The 22432-nt window shown below is 38.4% G+C and overlaps 1 protein-coding gene across 1 annotated transcript in view; it reads left to right on the top strand.

Annotated features, from left to right (window-relative positions):
- LOC132476113 (centrosomal protein of 78 kDa-like) overlaps positions 1-21739 on the top strand; it is a 51328-nt gene extending 29589 nt beyond the window's left edge. The window contains 4 exon segments of the mRNA XM_060077859.1: positions 485-875; positions 6240-6326; positions 21226-21435; positions 21504-21739. Coding sequence (XP_059933842.1) covers positions 485-875; positions 6240-6326; positions 21226-21435; positions 21504-21739 — 924 coding nt within the window.
- Positions 21740-22432: the final 693 nt, after the last annotated feature.

Raw genomic sequence — 22432 nt, 5'->3', positions numbered from 1 at the left:
TTATACTGGCTCACCTGGTCATGGGAATGGGAAGGGAAACCTGTGAGCTTTTCCTCCAGCCTCACTTGGTGCCCCCTTTGCCCAGCCCAGCCAATCTCAGACTGGTCTTGTGAACTGACAGCTTGAGAACACAGTCTGGTCACAAACTATATACTGTTTACTTGTGCCTGGAGGATAGCAAAGAAATTAATTTTCTTACAGAGTAGGGTTTCATTTTAGTGAGGGAAAGGAAATGGGTAATAACTACCCCAATCAGCAAAGTCTGAAAATGTAGCGGACATAGCCTTGGATATAGCTAGGTTAAGCTGAGAATCACTTGGCAAGATATAATTAGAAAAAAACTGGCTCTGAAATCTTCTGAATAATCAATTGACTGTGTTAATAATAAGATCACAGAGTAACATTGAAGTTTTGAACTCTACTTTTTAATGGTTGGCTTTGTTCATCACTGAATTTTTGTCTTGTCTTTTGTCTTTCCTTCCAGTTCCAGAAAATTACAGGTGATGCTGGGATTCCTTTGCCTGTCGACTCCTTCCATGTCCCAGTCTCTACTCAGGAGGCCTTAGAAACTTCCAAAGACAACCTGGGGGTCGTAGTCCCAGAGCAGCGGCAGGAGTCTTTTGAAGATTTCAGTGCTAGAACGTGTTCTTCTTCAGCAGACGTCATTTCTGCAACTGGAAGTCAAAGAAAAGAAGAGGAATTACCTAGAAATAGCAGGTCTTCTTCAGAGAAAATGACCAAAGCATAATATACCAAAAACGACTCTGCTAAGAAACAACCTGGGAAGGACCTGCATTCCTGCTCTGACTCACCTGTAAAGCAGAAAAGCAAAGGAATTGGGCAAAATAATTCTTTGCTTACTGAACCAATTAGAAGTGAGTCTTCGAAAAAACACATTTCTGTTAAGAAATTTCTGTACAATAGTGACTGTTTCATCAAAGACAACTAAAAGTAAACTCAGTCTACTAGAACATTCTGAAAGTGAGACTCTTGGATCTGATTGTGAATTTCCAGAAAGCATCCATATTCCATCACGCCTAACATAGGTCTAAATCTTTTAAAATTATGTTTTTGCCTTCAGATTTTAATAAATTACTTATGTTTTTATTATAGCATATGGTGTTTTAAAATACTTGACTGGAAGCCATTAGAGAAAGATTTATCTATACTTTTTTATTATAATGAAAGTTTTGGTGTATTTTTCCTTGTGACAGTTTGCACCATTCATTCAGCTAGTGTTTACTGAGGGCTTCATATGTACAGTACTTTTCTGGGTGCTGTTGCTTTCAGCAGTGAACAAAATAAAGCCTTTACTCTCCTGGAACTAACACTCTGTGGTGGGAGAATACGTAAACAACAAAACAGGGTAAGGGGTAAAAAGAGGTGGGAATAATAAATGGAATCGTTTTACCATTTGGTTAACTGTCAAACTATTATAAATCGTATGGCCAGAAGCCATTGACATATTTTAATTCACAATAACCAGAGAGCATCAAACATTTACCAAAGCACTTAACCGTGTTTATGGATTACAGCAACACTATGAGGTAGAGAAATGTTACCATCCCAATTTTATAGATGAGGAGTCTGAGGAGACATTATGTGAGTTGCCCAGAATTACACAGCTGTAACCAAGTGGGAAGCTGGGATGTGACCAGAACCCATGCTCTTTTTTTTTTAATGTATGGAGTTTATTATGTTTCATTTGTTTCTGATTTATGTGATTTTTTAAAATATTTTTTTTGATGTCGACTACTTTTAAAGTCTTTATGGAATTTGTTACAGTATTGCTTCTGTTTTATGTTTTGGATTTTTGGCTGCAAGGCATGTGGGATCTTAGCTCCCCGACCAGGAATCGAACCCTCACCCCCTCCATTGGAAGGCGAAGTCATAACCACTGGACCACCAGGGAAGTCCTCCTTATGTGATGATTTTTATGGCAGTTTTTTTAAATTGTATTTTTTATTGATGTATAGTAGAATTACAGTGTTGTGTTAATTACTGCTGCACAGGAAAGTGACTCAGTTATACATTTATATACATTCTTTTTCATATTCTTTTCCATTATGGTTTATCACAGGATATTGAATATAGTTCCCTGTTCTATACAGTAGGACCTTTTGGTGTTTTTTTTAATACATCCACTTTTTTTCATAAATGTATTTATTTATTTTATTTTTGGCTGCGTTGGGTCTTCGTTGCTACACGTGGGCTTTCTGTAGTTGCAGTGAGTGGGGGCTACTCTTATTTGTGGTGTGCAGGCTTCTCATTGGTGGCTTCTCGTTGCAGAGCACGGGCTGTAGGTGCATGGACTTCAGTAGTGGTGGCTCACAGGCTTCAGTAGTTGTGACTCACAGGCTGTAGAGTGCAGGCTCAGTAGTTGTGGCGCACGGGCTTAGCTGTTCTGCGGCATGTGGGATCTTCCTGGACCAGGGCTCGAACCCGTGTCCCCTGCGTTGTCAGGCATATTCTTATTCACTGCACCACCAGGGAAGTCCCATGTGGGACCTTTTTGTTTATCCATCCTGTATATATACCACTTTGCATCTGCTAATCCTAAACTCCCAATCCTACCCTCTCCCACCCCCTCCCCCTTGGCAACCACCAGTCTATTCTCTATTTCCTTGATTGTGTTTCAGTTTCACAGATAGGCAGAACCCAGGCTCTTAATCACTTTGTTATTCTGTTTCCTTGTTGTTAAGAGAAGAAAGGTTTAAGGAAGGCACTGAGAGAGAAGCCAGTGAGCACTGGAAGTGCAAAACAGTGGGGCTGTCAGAGAGCACACCTGTCTCCTTCCCCCATCTGAGCAGAATTTTTAAACAGCAGAGTATGTAAGAGTATGTGCTGACACATCTCTGGATTAAATTATGTCTCCCTGGTAAAATATGCACAGATAAGTCTTTAGTTCAGTCAGACTGAAAGGTGAGATCAGAGAAAAGCTAGAGTGTCAGATTTCTTCTAAAAGGTCCTGCCTGATTGTTACTAAGAGGACTACTAGAGTACTAGTTAGTTCATTAGTCATGGATTGAGTGTTAAGAGGAGTGAAACAATGAGCAAGATGTAGTGTTGGCCCTTTAGCAGTGGAGTGAGAGGGGAAGACGCACAGCAGATGTCTCATCCTGCACATGACATGCTATGACGGGCATATTCAGGGCGTTTAGTCATTGTTTGTGGAAGAAGAGAGGGAGCTGTGAGGCAAAGAAAAGTCATCGAAAGAGGCAATCCCTAAGCTAAGTCTTAAAGGACTCGTGAGAAACTGGTGAGTCAGCCGGTGAAAGGCAAGGATACTCAAGGTAGAGTGGACAGCGGAAGTCCAGAGCCATGAGTGTGCGAGGGGTGTGTTACGGAGCCACAGGCACAGGCTCTGGAGGATCAGTGCAGTGTCCCCAGGCAGCGGCAAGTGCCCCTAAAGGAGGCAGCGAGGAGGAGGAGAGCGGGTCTTAACCATCCATGTGCGTGGAGCTGGTTTCCTCAGAAAATAGCTAAGAATGGAAAGGAAAAGTTCAGGTGGCATTTTAGACCACTGACATCAGTATGGATGAGGAATCTGAAGAAGCCTGGAGATAATTATGCCTCACTCTTCTGAGGAGCAGTGTTTTTTATTTTCGAGTGGGACTTTCACGCTGCCACCTCCTCTCCTGTCCCTACTGAAAGGTTTATAGGTCGGCAGAAGGGAGAACCTGGCTTAAGTAAAGTTGAGGAGGTTTCTTTACTGTACAGCTTCTCGGGGCTGCTGTAGGCTAATGTTCATTCTGGATCGTCACAGCAGGCATATGGTACACAGCCATCCGCAAATCTGTTTGTCTGTAGAGTCCTCTTTTAGTAGAAGTGTCTACCAACTGGTTCCACCAAACAGCAATTTGGTAACTTCTAGACCAGGTAATAGAAAGGGGTCTGAAATAAGGTATAGATGAAGGGAGGAAATAAGTTCTAATTTTATTTAGGAAATTACAAGCAAGACTTGATCTTGGGAAGTAAGGGAGAAGTAGGAGGCGGAGGCTGAACCCCCATCCGTGTGACTAAGGTTGGGTGGTGGTATCATTGAGTTTGGACGTAGGGGATAAATAACTGAATTGGGGAAAAGACTTTAGTTCTGGACATGTAGAATTTGAAAGCACCTGTAGAATTCAGGAGACAAACAGGTAGGTAACTCGACATGCATGTGAAGACATGGAAAGATAAAAATTTGAATGTCACCAGCACTTCGCAGTCATTACAATCATGAAAATGGATGAAATTTCAGAGAATTGTGAGTACTGACAACGTTTAAGTAATAAGCAGAGAAAGAATTCTGGGAAGGAGAGAGGTGATAGAGTTTCAAGAAGGAGGAAGTAGATGACAGCATCATACTTCAGAGAATGTGAGTGTCCATTGGATTTGGGCAGTTAGGTTCCCAGTGACTTTAAAGCAGTTCAGTGAAGTGGTGGACAAGAAAGCCAGACTGCAATAAATTGAGGGCATAGGGCTGCCTGTGGGGGCCAGGCGGGCCTAGTGAAGACAGTGGGAATAGGCTGCTCTGAAGGAGTTTGGATGAAAAGAGAAAATAATTAGCAAAAAAGAATTGTTTAGAATGAGAAGGACTTCTATTTTATATGTTGAAATGGAGGAACTGATAAAGGAGATACTGAAGATGTAGACAATAATTTAGAGAATTGGGGAAACATGGACATATGAATAAGAAAAAAACCTTTCACAGTACATAAAAATCACTTGTATCCTTCAAGTTGGATGGATACTGGTAAGTTTGGGAGGAAATAAAGGTAAGAAGAGATAGAGGTAAATGAGTTTACACTGATAGCCCCAGTTTTCTTTGACCCAGATTTTTCAGACACATACATACACATACATAATTATAGTTTTAAAATTCTTTCGTAGTTACATGTTTTATTAATCACGTCTGAGAAAAGTCATTGATTTTCATTCTCTACAGCATTATCTTGTAAGGACAAGATACAGTGACAACTTCCAAGCTTTTTGCCTATCAGAGCTGAAACAAAGTATCTCCATAATTGAATGTTCACTTCTTATTTGTAATAAGTTTATCCTTAGGAGGATACTTCATAGTGTTTGATCACAGATGAGTTTGGGCATTGCTATCACTCAATAATGCTAAGCATCTGTCAGGTTCTCTCCTACGCTATATATTAATTTTTTCTCCATTAAGCAAATATTTATTGGCGGCCTGTGGGAATAAGATACACCTAGGTCCTCTTTCCTTGGTTTATTCACAAAAGCCTCTGAAACTAAATTTCCAAGTCAGGCCATAGTAAGGCCTGGCATAATACGTCTTCATCGTTAACAGTTTTATTGTGTTTGTGGTTTTCTTTTCTTTCTTTCTTTTTTTTTTTTTTTGAAGCAAGGATAAGATAACTCAGTAGTTGTCCATTGATTAATAAGTCAAAGAAGACATTGATGGAGCATGGTATTTTGAATATCCTTTCCACAGAATAGGTAATGGGCCATCCTGAAACTCTGGTGAGATGCTTATCATTTTCAGATTTTGCAGTGGCAGAGAAAACCCTATTACACCTTGAATTATCACTAGAAACATGAATTCAGCCAAACAAAAACAGTGCCTCTGCCTACTGAGGTTGTCAATTTCCATCTTAACAAAAGTGAACATTTCTCCTTTAGATTAAAGTCAAGAAAATCCCCTCTGTCCAGGATGCGATAATGGGGTGCCAGAAAGAGGAAAACTGAAGGTATTCCCTCTTTACACCTGAACAGTGAATTTATTCTGATATCAAATATTTGTTATGATTCTGCTATGACCAGGTGCTTTATTGTGTTTAGAGATCAAGTTACTGTTCATTCTTGGTAAGTAAGAAAAATCCATGTTTTAGGACTCTGAATAGTAACTTTATATATTTTATATATATATATTAAAATAAATATATATATATTATATATAATATATATTCCACCTATTCAACAAAATTGTAATTTTCATCATCTCTTACAAACGATGAACTGTATTTACTCTTTGGAAAGGGCTTATAGGGAATTCAAGTCTCCATATACTTTTTTATATAAGACCATGGAAACCAAATTCTCAACTGGGAGCAAACTTAGGTTTTGCTATGAAGGTTTATGCTTCCCTGGCCTTAGAGTGGTAGGCCAGGAACTCAAGGTGGAGTTTTTTTCCTCTAAGTTACTTTCATTGATGCCACCCTGAAAAAATTTGGAGGGAGTATTTTTTGAAATAGCTTTATCTCAGTAACCCTTTAAAAATGCTTCAGGGTATCGGGAACATAACTGTCAAAATGTTCAAGCAACTCTTGTTGATTTAAGTATAATTGATCAGGAGCAATACAGGAAAGAGCTGGGTACAAAAGACAAAAGGCGCGAGGCTATTTCATGTGTTGTTTTTGGCTTATTGTACAGGACAGAGAAAGTCTCATACACTCACGCAGCCAAGGTCCCCTACTGTTCTCTCCTTTTAGTAGAAATAAAAGAGAGTTAGTTTCTCAATAGCATCATTCTATCCTTAAGTGGGTACACAGTGATATTCTAATGGTCTCTGGAGCAGAGAATAATTTCGTGGCAGCTCTGACCTCCAGTCACCGGGTTCTCTGTAACTTAGTCTTTCATGGCCAAGGACTATAATCATTATTTCGATTTATATCTAGCATCTCAAAATTGAAAGTATTCCATGGACAACAAAACAGGAAGTGATTTCATGAAGTGTTTTAGTATGGATGAAATAATAAAGTATAAAAATACAAATCGTCAGTAAAGCTTTTTCTTTCCAGAGAAGTACATTCAGAAATTAATGTAAGCATCTAAGGTGCGCATGTGTGTTTTTTCACCCATGATCGTGTGTGTGTGTGTGTGTGTGCATTCCACTGCTACAGGAGATGTGCAAAATAGTATCAGATTTGCTACTATATGAAGTACTGGTTTCTCCCAAGAACTGTGTGCTCGCAGGGTTCGTTCAGGAAGCTGAGTGCCCTACCACCACATCGCAGTCGTATCTCATCACCTTCGGCGGGAATAACTTACACTTTAACCTTACATGCAGGCGTATTAAATTAGTATTACTCATCAGAACTTGCTTATTAATAAAACAAGCTGAATTAGCCACTGCAGAATCATATTTGGAAATTCAATGACAATTTTACATTTTTAATAAAGGCTCAGAAATATTATTGCAGAGCAGGTGGTACAGAAAACTGTGGTCAAATTTGACATTCATTAATCATTGAAGTGTGGAACGTGACAGGTGAAAATTGATATTGATTTCTTTCCTCTAATATTTGGAAGAGTTCTAACAGGTAAATAAAATGAGACAACAAGACATAGCAAGTCTCACTGATTTCTCTGATCACCTCCTCCCCACATATCACTCCTTCGCCTGCCATGTTTTGAATAATTCAATGCCCATAGTCTTTCCACTTCAGTGCATTATAAAACACACTCAAGCTGGGTTTCAATCATATTAGACTGAAAGCTGAACTTTTTATGGAGAATTATTTAAGACAAAATGCGACTTGAGCCCAACAGCCTTTGAAACCAAACAATCCTGGGAGTTCAGTAAGGAAACATCAACACTGTGGAGAACTTTTGGATTCAGAAAATTCAGTAATCCTATTTGATGTATGTTAACCGTATCAAATTAACAACCTTCTGCTTGATTTCAGCATTGACTTGAGAGCTGAATTATTACTGGTATTGTATTTTAACTAGTTATGAAAGCACTGAGAGAGCTGTTCTTGGGTTGAACTTGACCTACCCCTGGGAATGCTCTCTGTACTATGCATCTTGAAAAGTTTATTCAAGTGCATTTCTCTGCCTTCCTTCTTCTCATCTGCATCCCTTGGGAAAACGAAAGATGCTCAAATATAGATGTGAACTCTGCAGACGCTCTGTTTGACAATGGTGTCTTTCAGCTTCCCAATAAAAAATTATATTGCTGACCACCCATTTGACTGAAAAGTGACTCATTTTACTGACAGATATCTGGCTTGAGATGCCAAAAGAAATAGGTCATTTCAAATCTCCTTTTTAATTTTGTCATAGCTTTGTGTTGCCATACTACTTGTTCAAAAGTTAGATCATGAAGGTTCCTTCCTATGACCTCCAAATAATTAATCAAAATATTCTTCAATAGGCTATATAAAAAGCAAGCAGAATATTCCAATTATCAATCTTTCTCTTGAGTCATATAGTTCTTGTAATTTCAAGGAAGAGAAACTCAAATGTAAAGAGTTACAATAATCAAACCTATCAGCACTGTTATCTAACCATTCAGCAATTTTCTCTGCCAAGTCACTCTGAACCTTAGACTACTGAGAATGTGTTTTTAATTAATTTTTAAGGTTCTCCTCTTTTGAGTTAAAAAATGATCACAATTTTTATAAGTAAAATGAAAGAAAAAACACAAAATAGAACATCTGAGATATTTCCATTAGGCATTATATATATATAAACATATATATATATATATATATATACACATAATTTTAATATATATACATATATAAAGGCACTGGGATAAATCTCCATCTTCTGTGTCAGTCGGACATAGGTCCCTTTTCTTAGGAATAGGGAACTCCTTTCACAATGGAAGTTGGGAAATTGGCTCGACCATCCTTCTTGAATATAATTCCATGAAGCTGCTGTTTAAGGTCGTCTGGATCTTGGTTCCTTCTAGCAATCTACTACTCCAACAGTGTGTAGTTCATCAAATTCAGGTCTTTCTGAAGCCAGGCTACAAATACAAAGTGAGGTGGACGACTAAGGTAACTGACCAAAAAGGAGGAGGAAGAGGAGCAAAACAATTTCCCAATTTCATTTTTTCCCCATATTCTCTGTGCTTGACAAGGGAAAAAATATTCGGTTCTGAGTTCCTCTCATTCTTAGCCATTGTTGTTTCAAAGTCTGAGAGGAAAAAAAAAAAAAAAGGTAAAAACGAAAATATGGAGTCCAGAATTCCGTTAGCTCTCTTGCATGCAATAACACAACTTAAAAGTCCTTCCAAAATGAAGGGATAAACTTCTAAAAATATAGCCCAATCTTTTCAAACTAAACAATAAAAAGTAAAAATACATTTTAGAAATCCAACAAACACACTAACCACAGTCAAAGCAAAGGAAGGCTTATGGCTTACCAAATGACAGTGGCTGTCTACAAGAGAGAGAAAGAGAATACTCCAAAATTCTATCTGACCTAGCAGAGCTCAGCACAGCTACTATTCTTCTTTCCTAAAATCAAGGCATAAAGAAATTGAATAAAACTTGCCAAAATGTCACCCGGTGCCTCCAAAAGCAGATTAAAGAAGGAAGTGTCCAGAAATCAGGATGAAGAAAACTACTTAGAGAAGCCTCTTCTCCTATCAGTGGACCACCAGGGTTTATTTGGGTAATAAAATGATAATAGACATTTTTGTCATCTTCTTTTCATAATTTATACATTTAAATTCCAGTTAACATTTTAAAAATATCCAATCAGAATGACAGGCATTTCCAGAAGTATCAGTTTTTTTAATCCTCACCCTTTTACAAACGTGAAAACTGAGGCTCAGTATAGCTGTCAAGGAATTTTGCTAAATCATTGAAGCTGTAAATTTGGGACTTAAGTCTAAATCAGTTTCTCATTTTATCTTGGCTACCTTCTTAAAATTCTGTTTAGGGACATAGGGAGGGGGAAGGGTAATCTGGGATGAAGTGAGAGAGTGGCATAGACATATATACACTACCAAATGTAAAATAGCTAGTTAGTGGGAAGCAGCCAAATGGCACAGGGAGATCAGATCGGGGCTCTGTGACCACCTAGACGGGTGGGATACGGAGGGTGCGAGGGAGACACAAAAAGGAGGGGATATGGGGATGTATATATACGTATAGTTGATGCACTGTTATACAGCAGAAACTAACACAACATTGTAAAGCAATCATACTGTAATAAAGATGTTAAAAATATATATAAGAAAGCTATACTATACAATAGATACAGTGATAATATATCTGAGAGGTGGAATTATGGCTGCTTTTAAATCTATTTTTGGATTATTTGATTACATGATTTCTCTATAAAGAACATGAATCCCTTGTATAATAAAACTTACTCAAAACCAAAAAAAAAAAAAAAAAAACCAATTCTGTTTAGGAAGAGAGGATAGAATGAAGGTTTGAGCATAGAAATCATCTAGAAATCACTGAAGATACTGGGCCTGTAGTGCAGTTTCATTTGTAGTGGGTTTCGCTTACATTCTTATATTTAGTTTTATTTCTATACAACTATCAAAGAAGGAGAAAGAAGTTGGGTAATATTTGCATTTGCAACTAATCAAAGCAGAATTGCTTTTAGCTTTAACAAAAAGATCGTTCTGTGATCTCAGATTAACATCTTTATTCTTAAATGGAGCATAAATAACATTTATTGGCTAAGATTATTTGCAGTAAACAAGACTGTTCACTGTTTACCACCTAGCAGATGACTATTTGTAAGTCTCACTGAGTATGCTAAAACCTTATACTGAGCTCTCATTTTACCAGAGTGAATTTAAATTAACTGCAGCTGTCAGAATTAATGAAACCGGGTAAATGATGCAAAGATATTCCACAGGGTATTCTGTTTTAATTAAGAGATAGAAAATGTGAGTCATTAGAGGTTTTTAAAAATGTTGCATTCTATTACTTTCTCGTATTTTAAATCTAGGAATATAGATGAAAACTAAAACATGTTAGCCACCTTAGTTCAGTTTTTAATGTATATCAGCTCTGAATTTATATTGAGTGAATAGTTAAGAGTCTGAATGAAGAACATAATCTGGAGGCATTCAGGTACAAGTCATAAATTTTATTAGAAATTGAGTATCTGTTAATTAGCAGGCAGCTATATAACTTAACTATAAAGCCACTACAATTCAAACATTGTAGCATTACTACATGAATGAGCACGTATACAAATTAAACAGAAAAGAATATCAACAAATATTTCCAAGTATGTCTGGGAAGTTTGATTGTGATAAAGTCAAGTTATAATCTTTAAAATTCATGCCTAGAAAACTACACACCCATTGAAAACTAAAGTCTGTACCTCACACTACATACCACAATAAATTACACCATTTGCACATGTAAAAAGCTTGCAAGTTGCCACTTTACCCTAACAAGATGTGTCTTTTACAAATGTTTTCTCCCACTCTGTGGCTTGTCTTTTCATTATCTTGATAGTGATTTTCACAGAGCAGACATTTTCTATTTTAATGAAGTCTAGCTTATCAATTATTTCTTTCATGGATTGTGCCTTTGGTGTTATATTTTAAAAGTCATTGCCATACCCAAGGTCATCTAGGTTTTCTCCTCTGTTATCTTCTGGGAGTTTTACAGTTTTGTGTTTTACATTTAGGTCTGTGGTTCATTTTTGAGTTGATTTTTATGAAAGATATAAAGTCTGTGTCTAGATTACTTTTTTTTTTTTTTTTACTATGGACATCCAGTTGTTTCAACACTATTTGATGAAAAGACTATCTTTGCTCCACTGTATTGTCTTTGTTCTCTTGCCAAATATCAGTTGATTTTATTTATGTAGGTCTATTTTGGGGCTCTTTATTCTGTTCCATTGATCTATTTCTTCTTTCACCAATACCACCCTGTCTTGATTACTGCACCTTCATAATAAGTCTTCAAGCTGGGTAGTGTCATTCCTTCAACTGTGTCCTTCAATGAGGTGATAGCTATTCTGGATCTCTTGCCTCTTCATATGGACTTTAGAATCAGTTTGCCAATATCCATAAAATAACTTGCTGAGATTTTGATTGGGATCACACTGAATTTCTATAGATTAAGTTGGAAAGAACTGACATTTTGATAATACTGAGTCTTCCTATTCATGAACATGCAATATCTCTCCATTCTCCATTTATTTAGTTATTCTTTGACTTCATTCATCATGGTTTTGTAGTTTTCCTCCTATAGATGTTGTACATATTTTATTAGATTTATACTGAAGTATTACACTTTTGGCAATGTTAATGTAAATAGTGTGTGCTTTTTTTTAACCTATTCCACTTGTTCATTATTGGTATATAGGAAAGCAATTGCCTTTTGTATATTAACCTTGGATCCTGCAACCTTGCTATAATCACTTATTAGTTACAGGAGTTTTGGGTCAACTCTTTAAGATTTTCTACATAGATGATCATGTCATCTGTGAACAAAGACAGCTTTATGTCTCCCTTCTCAATATGTACACCTTTTATTTCCTTTTCTTGCCTTATTGCATTAGCAAGGACTTGCAGCACAATATTGAAAAGTGATAATAAAGGAGGACATCCTTGCCTTCTGCTTAATCTTAGTGGGAAAACACTGAGTTTATCTCAAGTAAGTATGATGTTAGCTATTGGTTTTTTTTTTTGTAGATCATATTTATCAAGTTAAGAAAGTCCCTCTCTATTCCTAGTTTACTGAGAGTTTTTCACATGAGCGCACGCTGGATTTTGTCAAATGCTTCTTCCGCATGTATTTATATGTTTTTTCCCCTTTTTTTGTCTTGGTTGGATTCTATTAATTAATTTTCAAATGTTGAACCAGCCTTACATACCTGACATAAATCCCGTTTGGTCATGGTATATAATTATTTTTTTTACTTTTTTGGCTTCAATTTGCTAACATTTTGTTGAGAATCTCTGACACAATTTTTATCACATTTCTACTATAAAAGGTTTGGGATTCTAACGAATTTAAGCTATTAGTTGGTCTTCTCAAATTGTGCTTTTTATTCAAAGATACACAATAGCAGAACCCTGAGGGAATGGATGGTGAATGGTAAGGCCTGAATTTACACTTCTTTTATTCTTTATACCCTGAACCCATCTCTCAACAAGTATTTACGGTTGATGTTTATTTTTTTGGAAATTAGACATAACTCACTCCATTCATTCAACAGATTCTACAGCAGAAGGGAGGCTTCTAAGGAGGTAGGGTGTATTAGTGGGGCTGCAGGTTATTACAGGGAATCCAAGCAAGGCCTCATAATGGAGACGGTGATATTTGAGAAAAGACCTAAAAAAGTGAGTGGATGAGTACTGTAGATAATAAAGACAACAGCAATTCAGGTAAAGGGAACAGCAAGTGAAAATGTCTTCCTACTATACTTGTTGAACATCAAGGACTAAAGACTATAAGGTGTTTGGAAAAGAGTGAGCAAGGAGTAGAGGTGGAGGAGATGAGATTAAATATATAATGTGGAGGGTAATCATGTAGCAACTTTCCAGCATTTAAAGAACTTCAGCTTCAACAATGATGAAGGGTAAGACACTGAAGTCACATAATTCTTCTGACTTAGATTCTCAAATATTCTCCGGCCACTGTGTTAAGGACACCTTTCAGATGGATAATAATTAAGATGACAGACAACGAAATCTTAATCCTGAGTCATAATAGTGGGAAAATTGAGAAGCTGTCAAATTCTTGTTCAATCTCAAAGATAGGGCTGACACATTTTGCTTCTGTGTTGGATGTGAAAGGAGAGAGAAAGAAAAACGTCAAAGATGAATCACATTTTGTAACTGAGCACCAGGAAGAATGGAGCTGCGCTTTTCAGTTTTGGAAAGTCTACAGGAAAAGCATGAGTGACTATGTGTGTATTTGATTGCAAGGTATATTAAATTTGGGATGTCTATTAAATGACAAAACAGAGATATTCTGTTAGTAACCAGTCTTGTTAGGTGGACTCAGTCCGTAAAGGACAACCTATCTAATCTGCTCAATTTGAAGACCCATGAAGGATTTTGGGGCATTAGTGTGAAGAGGGCTTCCTTTTGCGTTTGTGTGTATGTGTGTTATTTGCTTTGACACTGTGGTTAGGCTAAATTAGCACTATTCTGCGCTTTCATCTTTGGCAACTTTTTTCTAACCAAGAAGGTTTTTTATTGGGTTGAGGGCAAATGAGTATTTGCATGATTTTTTCTTTCCTGATTCTTTAACTATTTTCCTAGTTTGCACAGCCACAATTTGGTGAGTATTTGTTAATTTCACCCTTCAATGTGGACACACTTGAAGCGAAGTGAACTCCCACTACGCTGATGGTAGACTCCACCTGAGCATGCTCAAGAGAGCACAGAAGGTTGTCCATGGGGAGGGTACTATCAGACGCTGATTGACAGTATCTGTGTTGTAGACCAACTTAAGGGCAAACACATACGGTTCTTACCCTTTGCTGCTGCTGATAATAGGCAATGGCAGGCTCTGGATCACAATGTTTGAACCCAGCAGGAATAGTTTTGCACTCTATGTGGCATGACTAGGATAAGGGGTATATGTATCTTATCTAGCTTGTATCTTCTTTTCTATGCTACACAAATACAAGGCTGTCACTTTCTGAGACAATAAACTTTCTCTGACTGTGACAGATTCAAAGCAGATGCCAAGTTAGAAACATTTCTGAATTAGGTGATTTGGGTTCCTTGACCAGGTTAAAAAAAAAAAAAACTGTTTTTTTCTTGGTTTCACATTTAAACAATGTATGTTAGTCTAAACTATATGACCAAAAAATAGAACTACTAAAATTACAGGCTCTTATCATTACTATTTTGATATAATAAATAATAGAGGGATATTGTTTTACCAATAATTACCAGCATTTAGTAATGACAAGCCAAACATTAAGCCTTTAGGAAACTTGTGAACTCCTTCATTTCTTACAATAATTCTGTCAGATTGGTACCAGTATTTATCACCATTGATGAAGAAACTCAGTTTCAGAGGAAGACACTGCGGCACAGAGAGGTTAAATGTAACTTGTCTATAATTGCCCTAGCTGCTATGCTAGTCTGCTTCATCAACCACTATCACCACTATTACATTTCTTTAATTGGACTTTAGATTCAGATAAACAATTTTTCCTGGTTGCAAGGAAATCATTTTACAAGCCCAGATTGCAATGCTTGAAATGCAAGTCTGAGCCCAAATCTGAGAACCTAAACCATGTGATCGTTAAAAATACTGAGTATCAATTCTGAGCCTTATGAGTTTGCATTTAAAATAACAGGTCCTATTATGAATAAGTGTACAAATGGCATTCTAGGAGGGAATATATCCAACAGGTGTTTTCAATTCCTTTAGTGGCAGTGAAAACGTATGAAGGCATTGCCTGCAATACTAAATGAGCTGATTTGCTTTTGGTGGGTGAACACTGAACTTTGTTTACAAAACTTAACCTGAAAGCATTTTCTAAGTATCCTGCTATTACTCTACTCAAACTTAGCCTTGTTATCTTCTTTAACAAACAAGAATGGTAAGACACAGTCTCAATTAGTATAGTATGGATAAATCATTTTCGGTGTTGGGTAAACTTGTACCTTAACGAGTGTCTTCAGTTTGGGGAAGACATGAATTCAGAATTGCCATTCTCTAAGCACATTATTGCCATATAAACTAATTCCAGCAAGACAAAGCTATAGTTCGGTAGATCCTTTCATAAAATGATGCAGCCACTCAGGAATACTTTATAACCTAAAATGACTGGACAGTCAGTAACCAATGAATCATCCTAATGCTGATTCATCTGAGAGGTCCTTTATTCCAATGATTTTTGCTGCTATCCTTCTTTTTTCCTTTTGGGATTAAGAACTATGCATAAAGTCTTACTTACTCTAAGGTTCACCTTGTACCTCTCCTGTCATATAACTCATCATTTTCCCCATCATATGCCACCAAATGACAAAAAAAAATCTGAGTACTCTGCGGTCATGGCACAGGTATTTCTAAAGAGATGAACACCTGTTCAAAAATAACTAATCCGAGAATAAATATATGGGGAAATGAACTGGGGACATGTCTGGAATCAACTGAAACTGTGAGAGACCAGCAGGACAGATATGTGTGTCTGTATGTGCCTTAAAGAATAATGTTCTCTATGAGAAAAAATGCTTTATTGCCCCAAACCTTAATCCAATTAATATCTGGGAATATATTTCAAGACCTCTTGTATATATGTGTATGTACATAATGTTAGTATTGTATATTAGTTGGGTTATGTTCTCCCTTCTTTTCATGGGAATATGTTGCCTTTAAAGTTTAACCTTTCTTGTCGATTTTGTACATGGATGAAGGTTCACGCAGTAAGATAAGTTCAAGGGTTTCTTTCTCCAATACCATTGATATGAATTCCTATTACTTAATTTCTTTTTGATAGATTTGCAGATGACAGTCCAAGATAGTCCTGTCAATGGAAATCACAGGACTACCAAATATGGAAAAGACTTTGGAACACTTACAGTGTGTTTTCATGGTCTGCATCAGAATTCTACAGAAGGCTTTTGGCTGAATTGGCAGTGAAATGAGAATGGAAAGTTAGTGTATCAGTTACTTTTCAGTGTGGTATTTTTTTCTTTTCTACTATTCTATTATGTATTAGAAATCACGTAAAAATCAGAAGAGAAATTGTTAAGAAAAAATATAATCTGTCATGTTAAAGATATTCGGCACTTACCTAGACTCACAGGTACCACAAGAGAACATGAAAGCTGGGTTGTGAGAGCTAACCTTGTTCCATTTCCCTCACTGTCTTGATGAAAAGCTTTGAGGCTCAAAGAAGGAAGCGACCCTGCCAGGTGCATACCATGAATCAGTGATGAAAGGGAGACTCCTTGGCTTCTGTAGAGCCATGTCTCTGTGCACAAGGTATTAAAGAAGCATTAATTAAATGCCCCTATATCTAACAACGTGGAGCTTAATCATAGGGTTTGGGCTTCTTGTCTCTTCTTTTCTTTTGCTTTCTCTTTTACATCCTTGGGGGCCTTAGGTTTTAGTTGCTCTCTTGAACTGGATTTACAAGATATTTATTTTCACTAGCCCTTATATTTTTGGATTGTAGGCTGAATTTTTAAGAAGTTGGGGAAGGATATTGAATTGCCAAAAGTTAACAGATTATTGGCAAAGATATAAAAATAATTATAATGCTAATTTCCCTGGGTATTCCCTGTGTACTTTAGGGGTAGAAATAGTATTTGTAAAGTGATTTCAAAATGTGCAAATATTACCTGTGGGACATAACCTACTGGTTAAGAGCACTGACTCTGAAATTAATTTGCCTGGATCTTTTTTTCCCCAGCTTTACCACTTATTAGTGGTGGGACTTCAGGAGTGTTTCTTCTTTGTGTTTCACTTCCTCTTTGAAAAACAAGGGGTTAATAACCTCACCCATTTTACAGAGCTGTGGCATGGAGTTAATACATGTAGAGTGTTTAGGAATCCATGCCACTCTTAAGTCTTTTAAAGTCAACCTTACTATTGTTGTTACTACTATTATTATTTCGATAGCTGTCCTTGAAAAAGTTTGCCAGCAGTACTCACTTGCTTTTCTCTACATCCCACTTAAGCGTTCTACCAAACCCTAATAGTCTCTTTTCATATATTTTACACCTCTTTACTTGTTTGTCACAGCAAAAGTAAAAGGAGTGTGGCTCTCCTTGATCAAACAAACCAGAACTTTGGTTTTCTCCCATTCATACACATTGGTGAACAGATGTGAAAAAGCGACTCCATGGGGCTTTCAGTCTGGAGCCAAACATCCAGGCTCTGTGTAACTTGACAGTATTATGCACACATATTGGTCCCTTATGGCCCAAAAGAATCTCAACTAAGCCCATCATTATTTCAGGAATATGAAGAATGCTTTTTGTGAAGTAGTTGAACATAACAGAAATAAAAGAAAAGGCAGAGGTGTTTCGTATCACAAATTTTTGAGAAATGCTCAGAGCTCTAAGATGTAGCTGACAATTCCCCCATCAGCTAATACTTTCAAAGTTACCATAAATTTCACAATAAATACATTTTTTCAGCAATGGCAATAATGCGATGACTATACTGCTCAATTCCTCACAGTGTCAACATTAAATACATTAAAAGGGTAAGTTAAAATATCTGTCTGATTGCTTCTGACATAACCCTGAGATCTCTTTTATTTCTGTACTCCATCAATTATAATGTGGAACATTAAGACAAATTATTTCTAAACATCAACAAGCAATGTAGCAATAAGTGGCAGACAATCAAGGGGAATTTTGCCATAGCATGGTGTTTATTTTGGTACAAGCAGGAATGCAAATCCAAAGGATGTAATTTAGAGGAAACTCTGTCCTGTCTATTCTCTAGGAACTAGAACAAGGAGACTCAGAGAAGATGATTGTGGGTAAATCAAACCGTTTTCTCCTAATTATAGCTGAATAATAGCGAGCAAACTCCCATGGAAGGTTTTGATCTGCTTGAAGAAAGCTACGAGGTTGCCCTGGTTAGGGTCTTACATATACAGTTATTCAAGCTCAGACTTGATCATCTGTCAGGGATGCTACAGTAGGGAGAGTTTTGCTGTAGCTGTGAGACTCAGCAACATCACTTCCAACTCTAAAACCTACAGTTTTAATTTAATCACCAACACCAGCCATCATTAAGCGCGACCTCAAAGAACTCCAAATCTGTTCATCTACTCACATATTCTTTACACAGTCAACAGACCTCAAGTGATTACTACATGCCAGACACAGTTCTAAGACACAGAATAAGGGATAAGAAAGGTAACAACCTCTGTCACTGTGGTGCTTGTGTTCTTTGGAAAGAAGTTCATCTAAATACAAAGAGACACCAAAGATAATATTTGTTTTTATTATTATTCTGTGAAAGAAGTAAGGTAATCTGATAAATTGGGACTGAGTTAGGTTCGTAGGACAATCAAGGAAAAAGTATCTTTAAGAGATGAGTGCCCAAGAATAGAAAGGAATCATTTATGGACAATTTTTCTGTAAATAATATTTCCAAGACATGGGAACAGCAAATACAAAGGCCCTGAGGCAAGATGAAGCTTAACTACAATCAAGGAATAAAAAAGAAGCTAAAAGGTTAGGTCAGGAGATAACCACACAAATTTACACCAGCTGGTCCCTAACTTCAAGTCTACGTGGATATATTCTTGAGGTGAGTTAGACATATATATCATCCAAAAAACAAAAACAAGTTGACTCCAAAATTACCCTGGAAATTCTGAGTGAGCGTCTTTACAAAGGCACAACCATATTAAAGATCACAGCCATCATTCTTCAAACTCCACTCTGGCCGTCGCTTGCAGGCATTTAAAAGAGGTGGTTTAATATCCTCTCTAAAATATTGGGCAGGAAGAACAAACATCCTGGCATGTCTGCACCGTGCACCTCGTGTCTCACTATTGAGAAGTACCTGGAACTCACCCTGCTGATGGCTTTGCTCTTTTTTAACCTTTTATTAAGAGTCCCATCTCTTTTAAGAACTGGGATATATATTTTTTGAGGGAAACAAACTATAGGAAAATTCAACTGACAGAGATCATACAGTAGTTGACTTTTCTGTTCTTTGCTACATTTATTTGTTGAGACAAACGTCTGTTCTTAGCCTTTTTTTAATGGCTCTGTTAAATAGAATGGACACACAGTACACTGCACATACTTAAAGACCACAACTTAAGTTCTGAAATATGCATATACCCATGGAACTGCCAACACAAATCAAGAAAAGAAACATATCCATCACTTGCAAGTGTTTTTATGCCTCATTCATAAAGCCCCTTTTTTTTTCCCTCACATTCCACCCCTCCACATCCCGAAGTGACGACTGATATGGTGTCTATCGTTATAGATGTGTTTGAGTTTTTCTAGAAATTTATATAAAGGGATTCACACAGTGAGGACCCTTTTATCTGGCTTCTTTCACACAATGTAATTATTTTGAGAGTAATTCATATTTTTGTGGGTATCAATAGTTTATCACTTTGCTTTGCTGAGTAGTGTTTCACTGTATGAGTATACCACAGTATGTTTATTCATTCGCCTGTTGATGGGTGCTCGAGGTTGTTACAATTCTGTCTATTAAAAATAAAGATGCTATGATGATCCATGTACAAGTCTTTGTACGAACATATGCTTTCATTTTTCTTGCATAAATATCTAGGTGCAGAAACACTGGATCATACGGTAGGTGTATGTTCAACTTATAAAGAAACAGCCAAACTGTTGACTGAAGTGACTGTGCAATTTTCCTTCCCACTAGCAGTGTAAAAAACTTCCAGTTCCTACACTGCCTCACCAATACTTGGTGTGGTTGGACTTTTCTAATTTTAGCCATTCAGTAGGTGTGTAGTGGTATCTCCTGGGGCTTTCATGTTCATTTAGCTAATAATTGATTACACTGAGCAACTTCCTGTGCTTATTTGCATCTGTACACCTCCTTGGCAGGATCTCTTTTTAAATATTTTTACCCATATTGTTAATTTTTAACAATTTTTCTAATTACTGAGTTTTGAGAGTTCTATATGTGTTAGAGACACAAGTCTTTTCAGGTATATAATTTGTAAATACTTTCTTTCAACCTGTGGCTTTTCTTTTATTAATAATGGCTTCCAAAGATGAAACCCAATTTATCACTTTTTTTCTTTTATGGATCTTGTTTGTGGTGTCATCTCTAGGAAATCTTTGCTTAACCCAAGGTCAGAAAGATTTTGTCCAAGTTTTAGAGATTTATGTTTTGAACTACATTTAGTTAATTCTTTATATGGTGTGAAGTAGGGATCAAAGGTCATACTTCTGCATATGTCTATCTATGCACAATATCCGTGTGCTATATGCTTCCAGCACCATTTGTCAAGAAGACTATCCTTTCTCCTCAAAATTGGCTTTGCAGCTCTGTTGTAAAATCAATTGTCCTAATATGTGTGGATATGCTTCTGGGATCTACATTCTATTTGATTGACGTATTATATCTGACTCTTGGTTATAATATATTCTTGCACAGATGTCTTTTCACTTGCTCATGTAAATAGTCTCCCAGTAATATAGACTTACCATTTTACTGGACATACCTAGGTATACCTGAAATGCATTTGATAAATCGATGGAACTTGCACTCAAACTAGGGTTACTTTCCAAAAACTCTTAAAATGTTGAGGTGTAATAACTATGTACTCTACAGCCTTCCTGCCTCAACCAAGTGTATGTTAACACATCCCCACAAGCTATTTTGCATGTGTATGGGGCTGTAGAGTCTGGGGGGTATGAGAGTGGTATGTGCTCTCTATCCGAAAAGATCATCATAGGACGCAAAGGAAACATTAAGGAAATAGATAGGAATAGTCAAATGCCAAATGTTAAAATATTTCTCATGCGTTTTTAATATTTACGTTGAGATAAATAAGCAAATTATTATAAAATAAAATACAAAAATTTAGAGAATATTTCAAAATGCTCTTTTTTGCTAGATGCACTCTGGAGGCCATCGCAGACCCTCAGGTCCCACGTGAGGAGACAGCCCACTAGAAACACAGCAGGCGGCCCTCCTCCCAGATCTCACCCGGGTCAGCCTCCCCGGCACCCAGCCTCCTCTGCACAGCACGGGGCAGGCTCACAGAGGGAAGAGCGGCCCAAACCCAAAGGTCACACCAAACCCCACGGGAGAAGAGTAAAGCAAGGTGATGAGGGGAGAGGGGAGGGGTCCCTCAGGAAGCTGGCCACTCAGGATTTCCAGCCTCTTCCACAGGAAGCCAGCTCACGAAGCACCAAAACCCATCCTGGGTCACACTCAGAGGACTTGACCCCGTGACCCCACAGCCCCGCTTCCCAAGCCTCCTGGATGCTGATGATGCTGACGCGGATCAGCACGGAGGAATGGGGGAGCGCATGGCTGGGGGGCTGCTGGGAACTCAGGACTGGCCCACCCCGAGGCCCCGCCCCAGCAGGCGCCACACTCACCGGATGGTCTCGATGATTTCGTGAGCAGCATCGTGGGGTTTGTCCTGAAAGACAACGGGACAGGGTTCAGACCCATCCCTCCCCGCTCCGGTGATGCAGGCGACCAGAGGAGGCAGGTGCTGCAGCTCCCGGGACTCCCGGCCTCATTTCCCCACCCGCGGGTCCTACCAGAGAGCTCCACCCGCAGCGCTGGGGCCATGTTCTGCCACGGGGGACACGCTGGCTCCGGGAGCGCCTGTTCCTGCAGCGCCCTGCCGCCCAGCGGGCTGCGGGGAAGGGACCGGGACGGACTCAAAGCCCCTGACCCTCCTTCCCCAGGACTTCCCCCAGGCACTCGGGCAGCCTGGAAGCCACAGGCCTGCCTCTGAGTCCCTGAACGGCCTCAGGCCTCGGTCCCCATCTGTAAAATGGGGAAACACCACTCCTGCAACCCGGAGCGGGAGAGCAGCGGTCCTCCCTCCCGGCCACAGCGGCGCTCTCCTGGCCTCACTGCGCCCGGCGGGCTGGCCTCGCCGCTTTCCCCAAGGAGCACGTCGGGAGTCGCTCTGGCCTTTCGCCGGGGTCTTGGCGGCCAAGACCCCGCAGAAACCAAGTGAGGACGACGCATCGTGTGGACGGTCTGTAACTCTAGACCGCACCTCCGCCCCGCCGGTGAAGGTTCCTTTAGCGGTGAGGAGGGGCCTCGAAGAGGATGCACAGCGAGAGGAGGGGCCGCGA

Source organism: Mesoplodon densirostris, chromosome 2 (genome assembly GCF_025265405.1).
Source record: "Mesoplodon densirostris isolate mMesDen1 chromosome 2, mMesDen1 primary haplotype, whole genome shotgun sequence".
Lineage (NCBI taxonomy): Eukaryota > Metazoa > Chordata > Mammalia > Artiodactyla > Ziphiidae > Mesoplodon > Mesoplodon densirostris.
The sequence above is the reverse complement of the archived record's forward strand: the minus strand, read 5'-3'. Positions and strand labels throughout refer to the sequence as shown.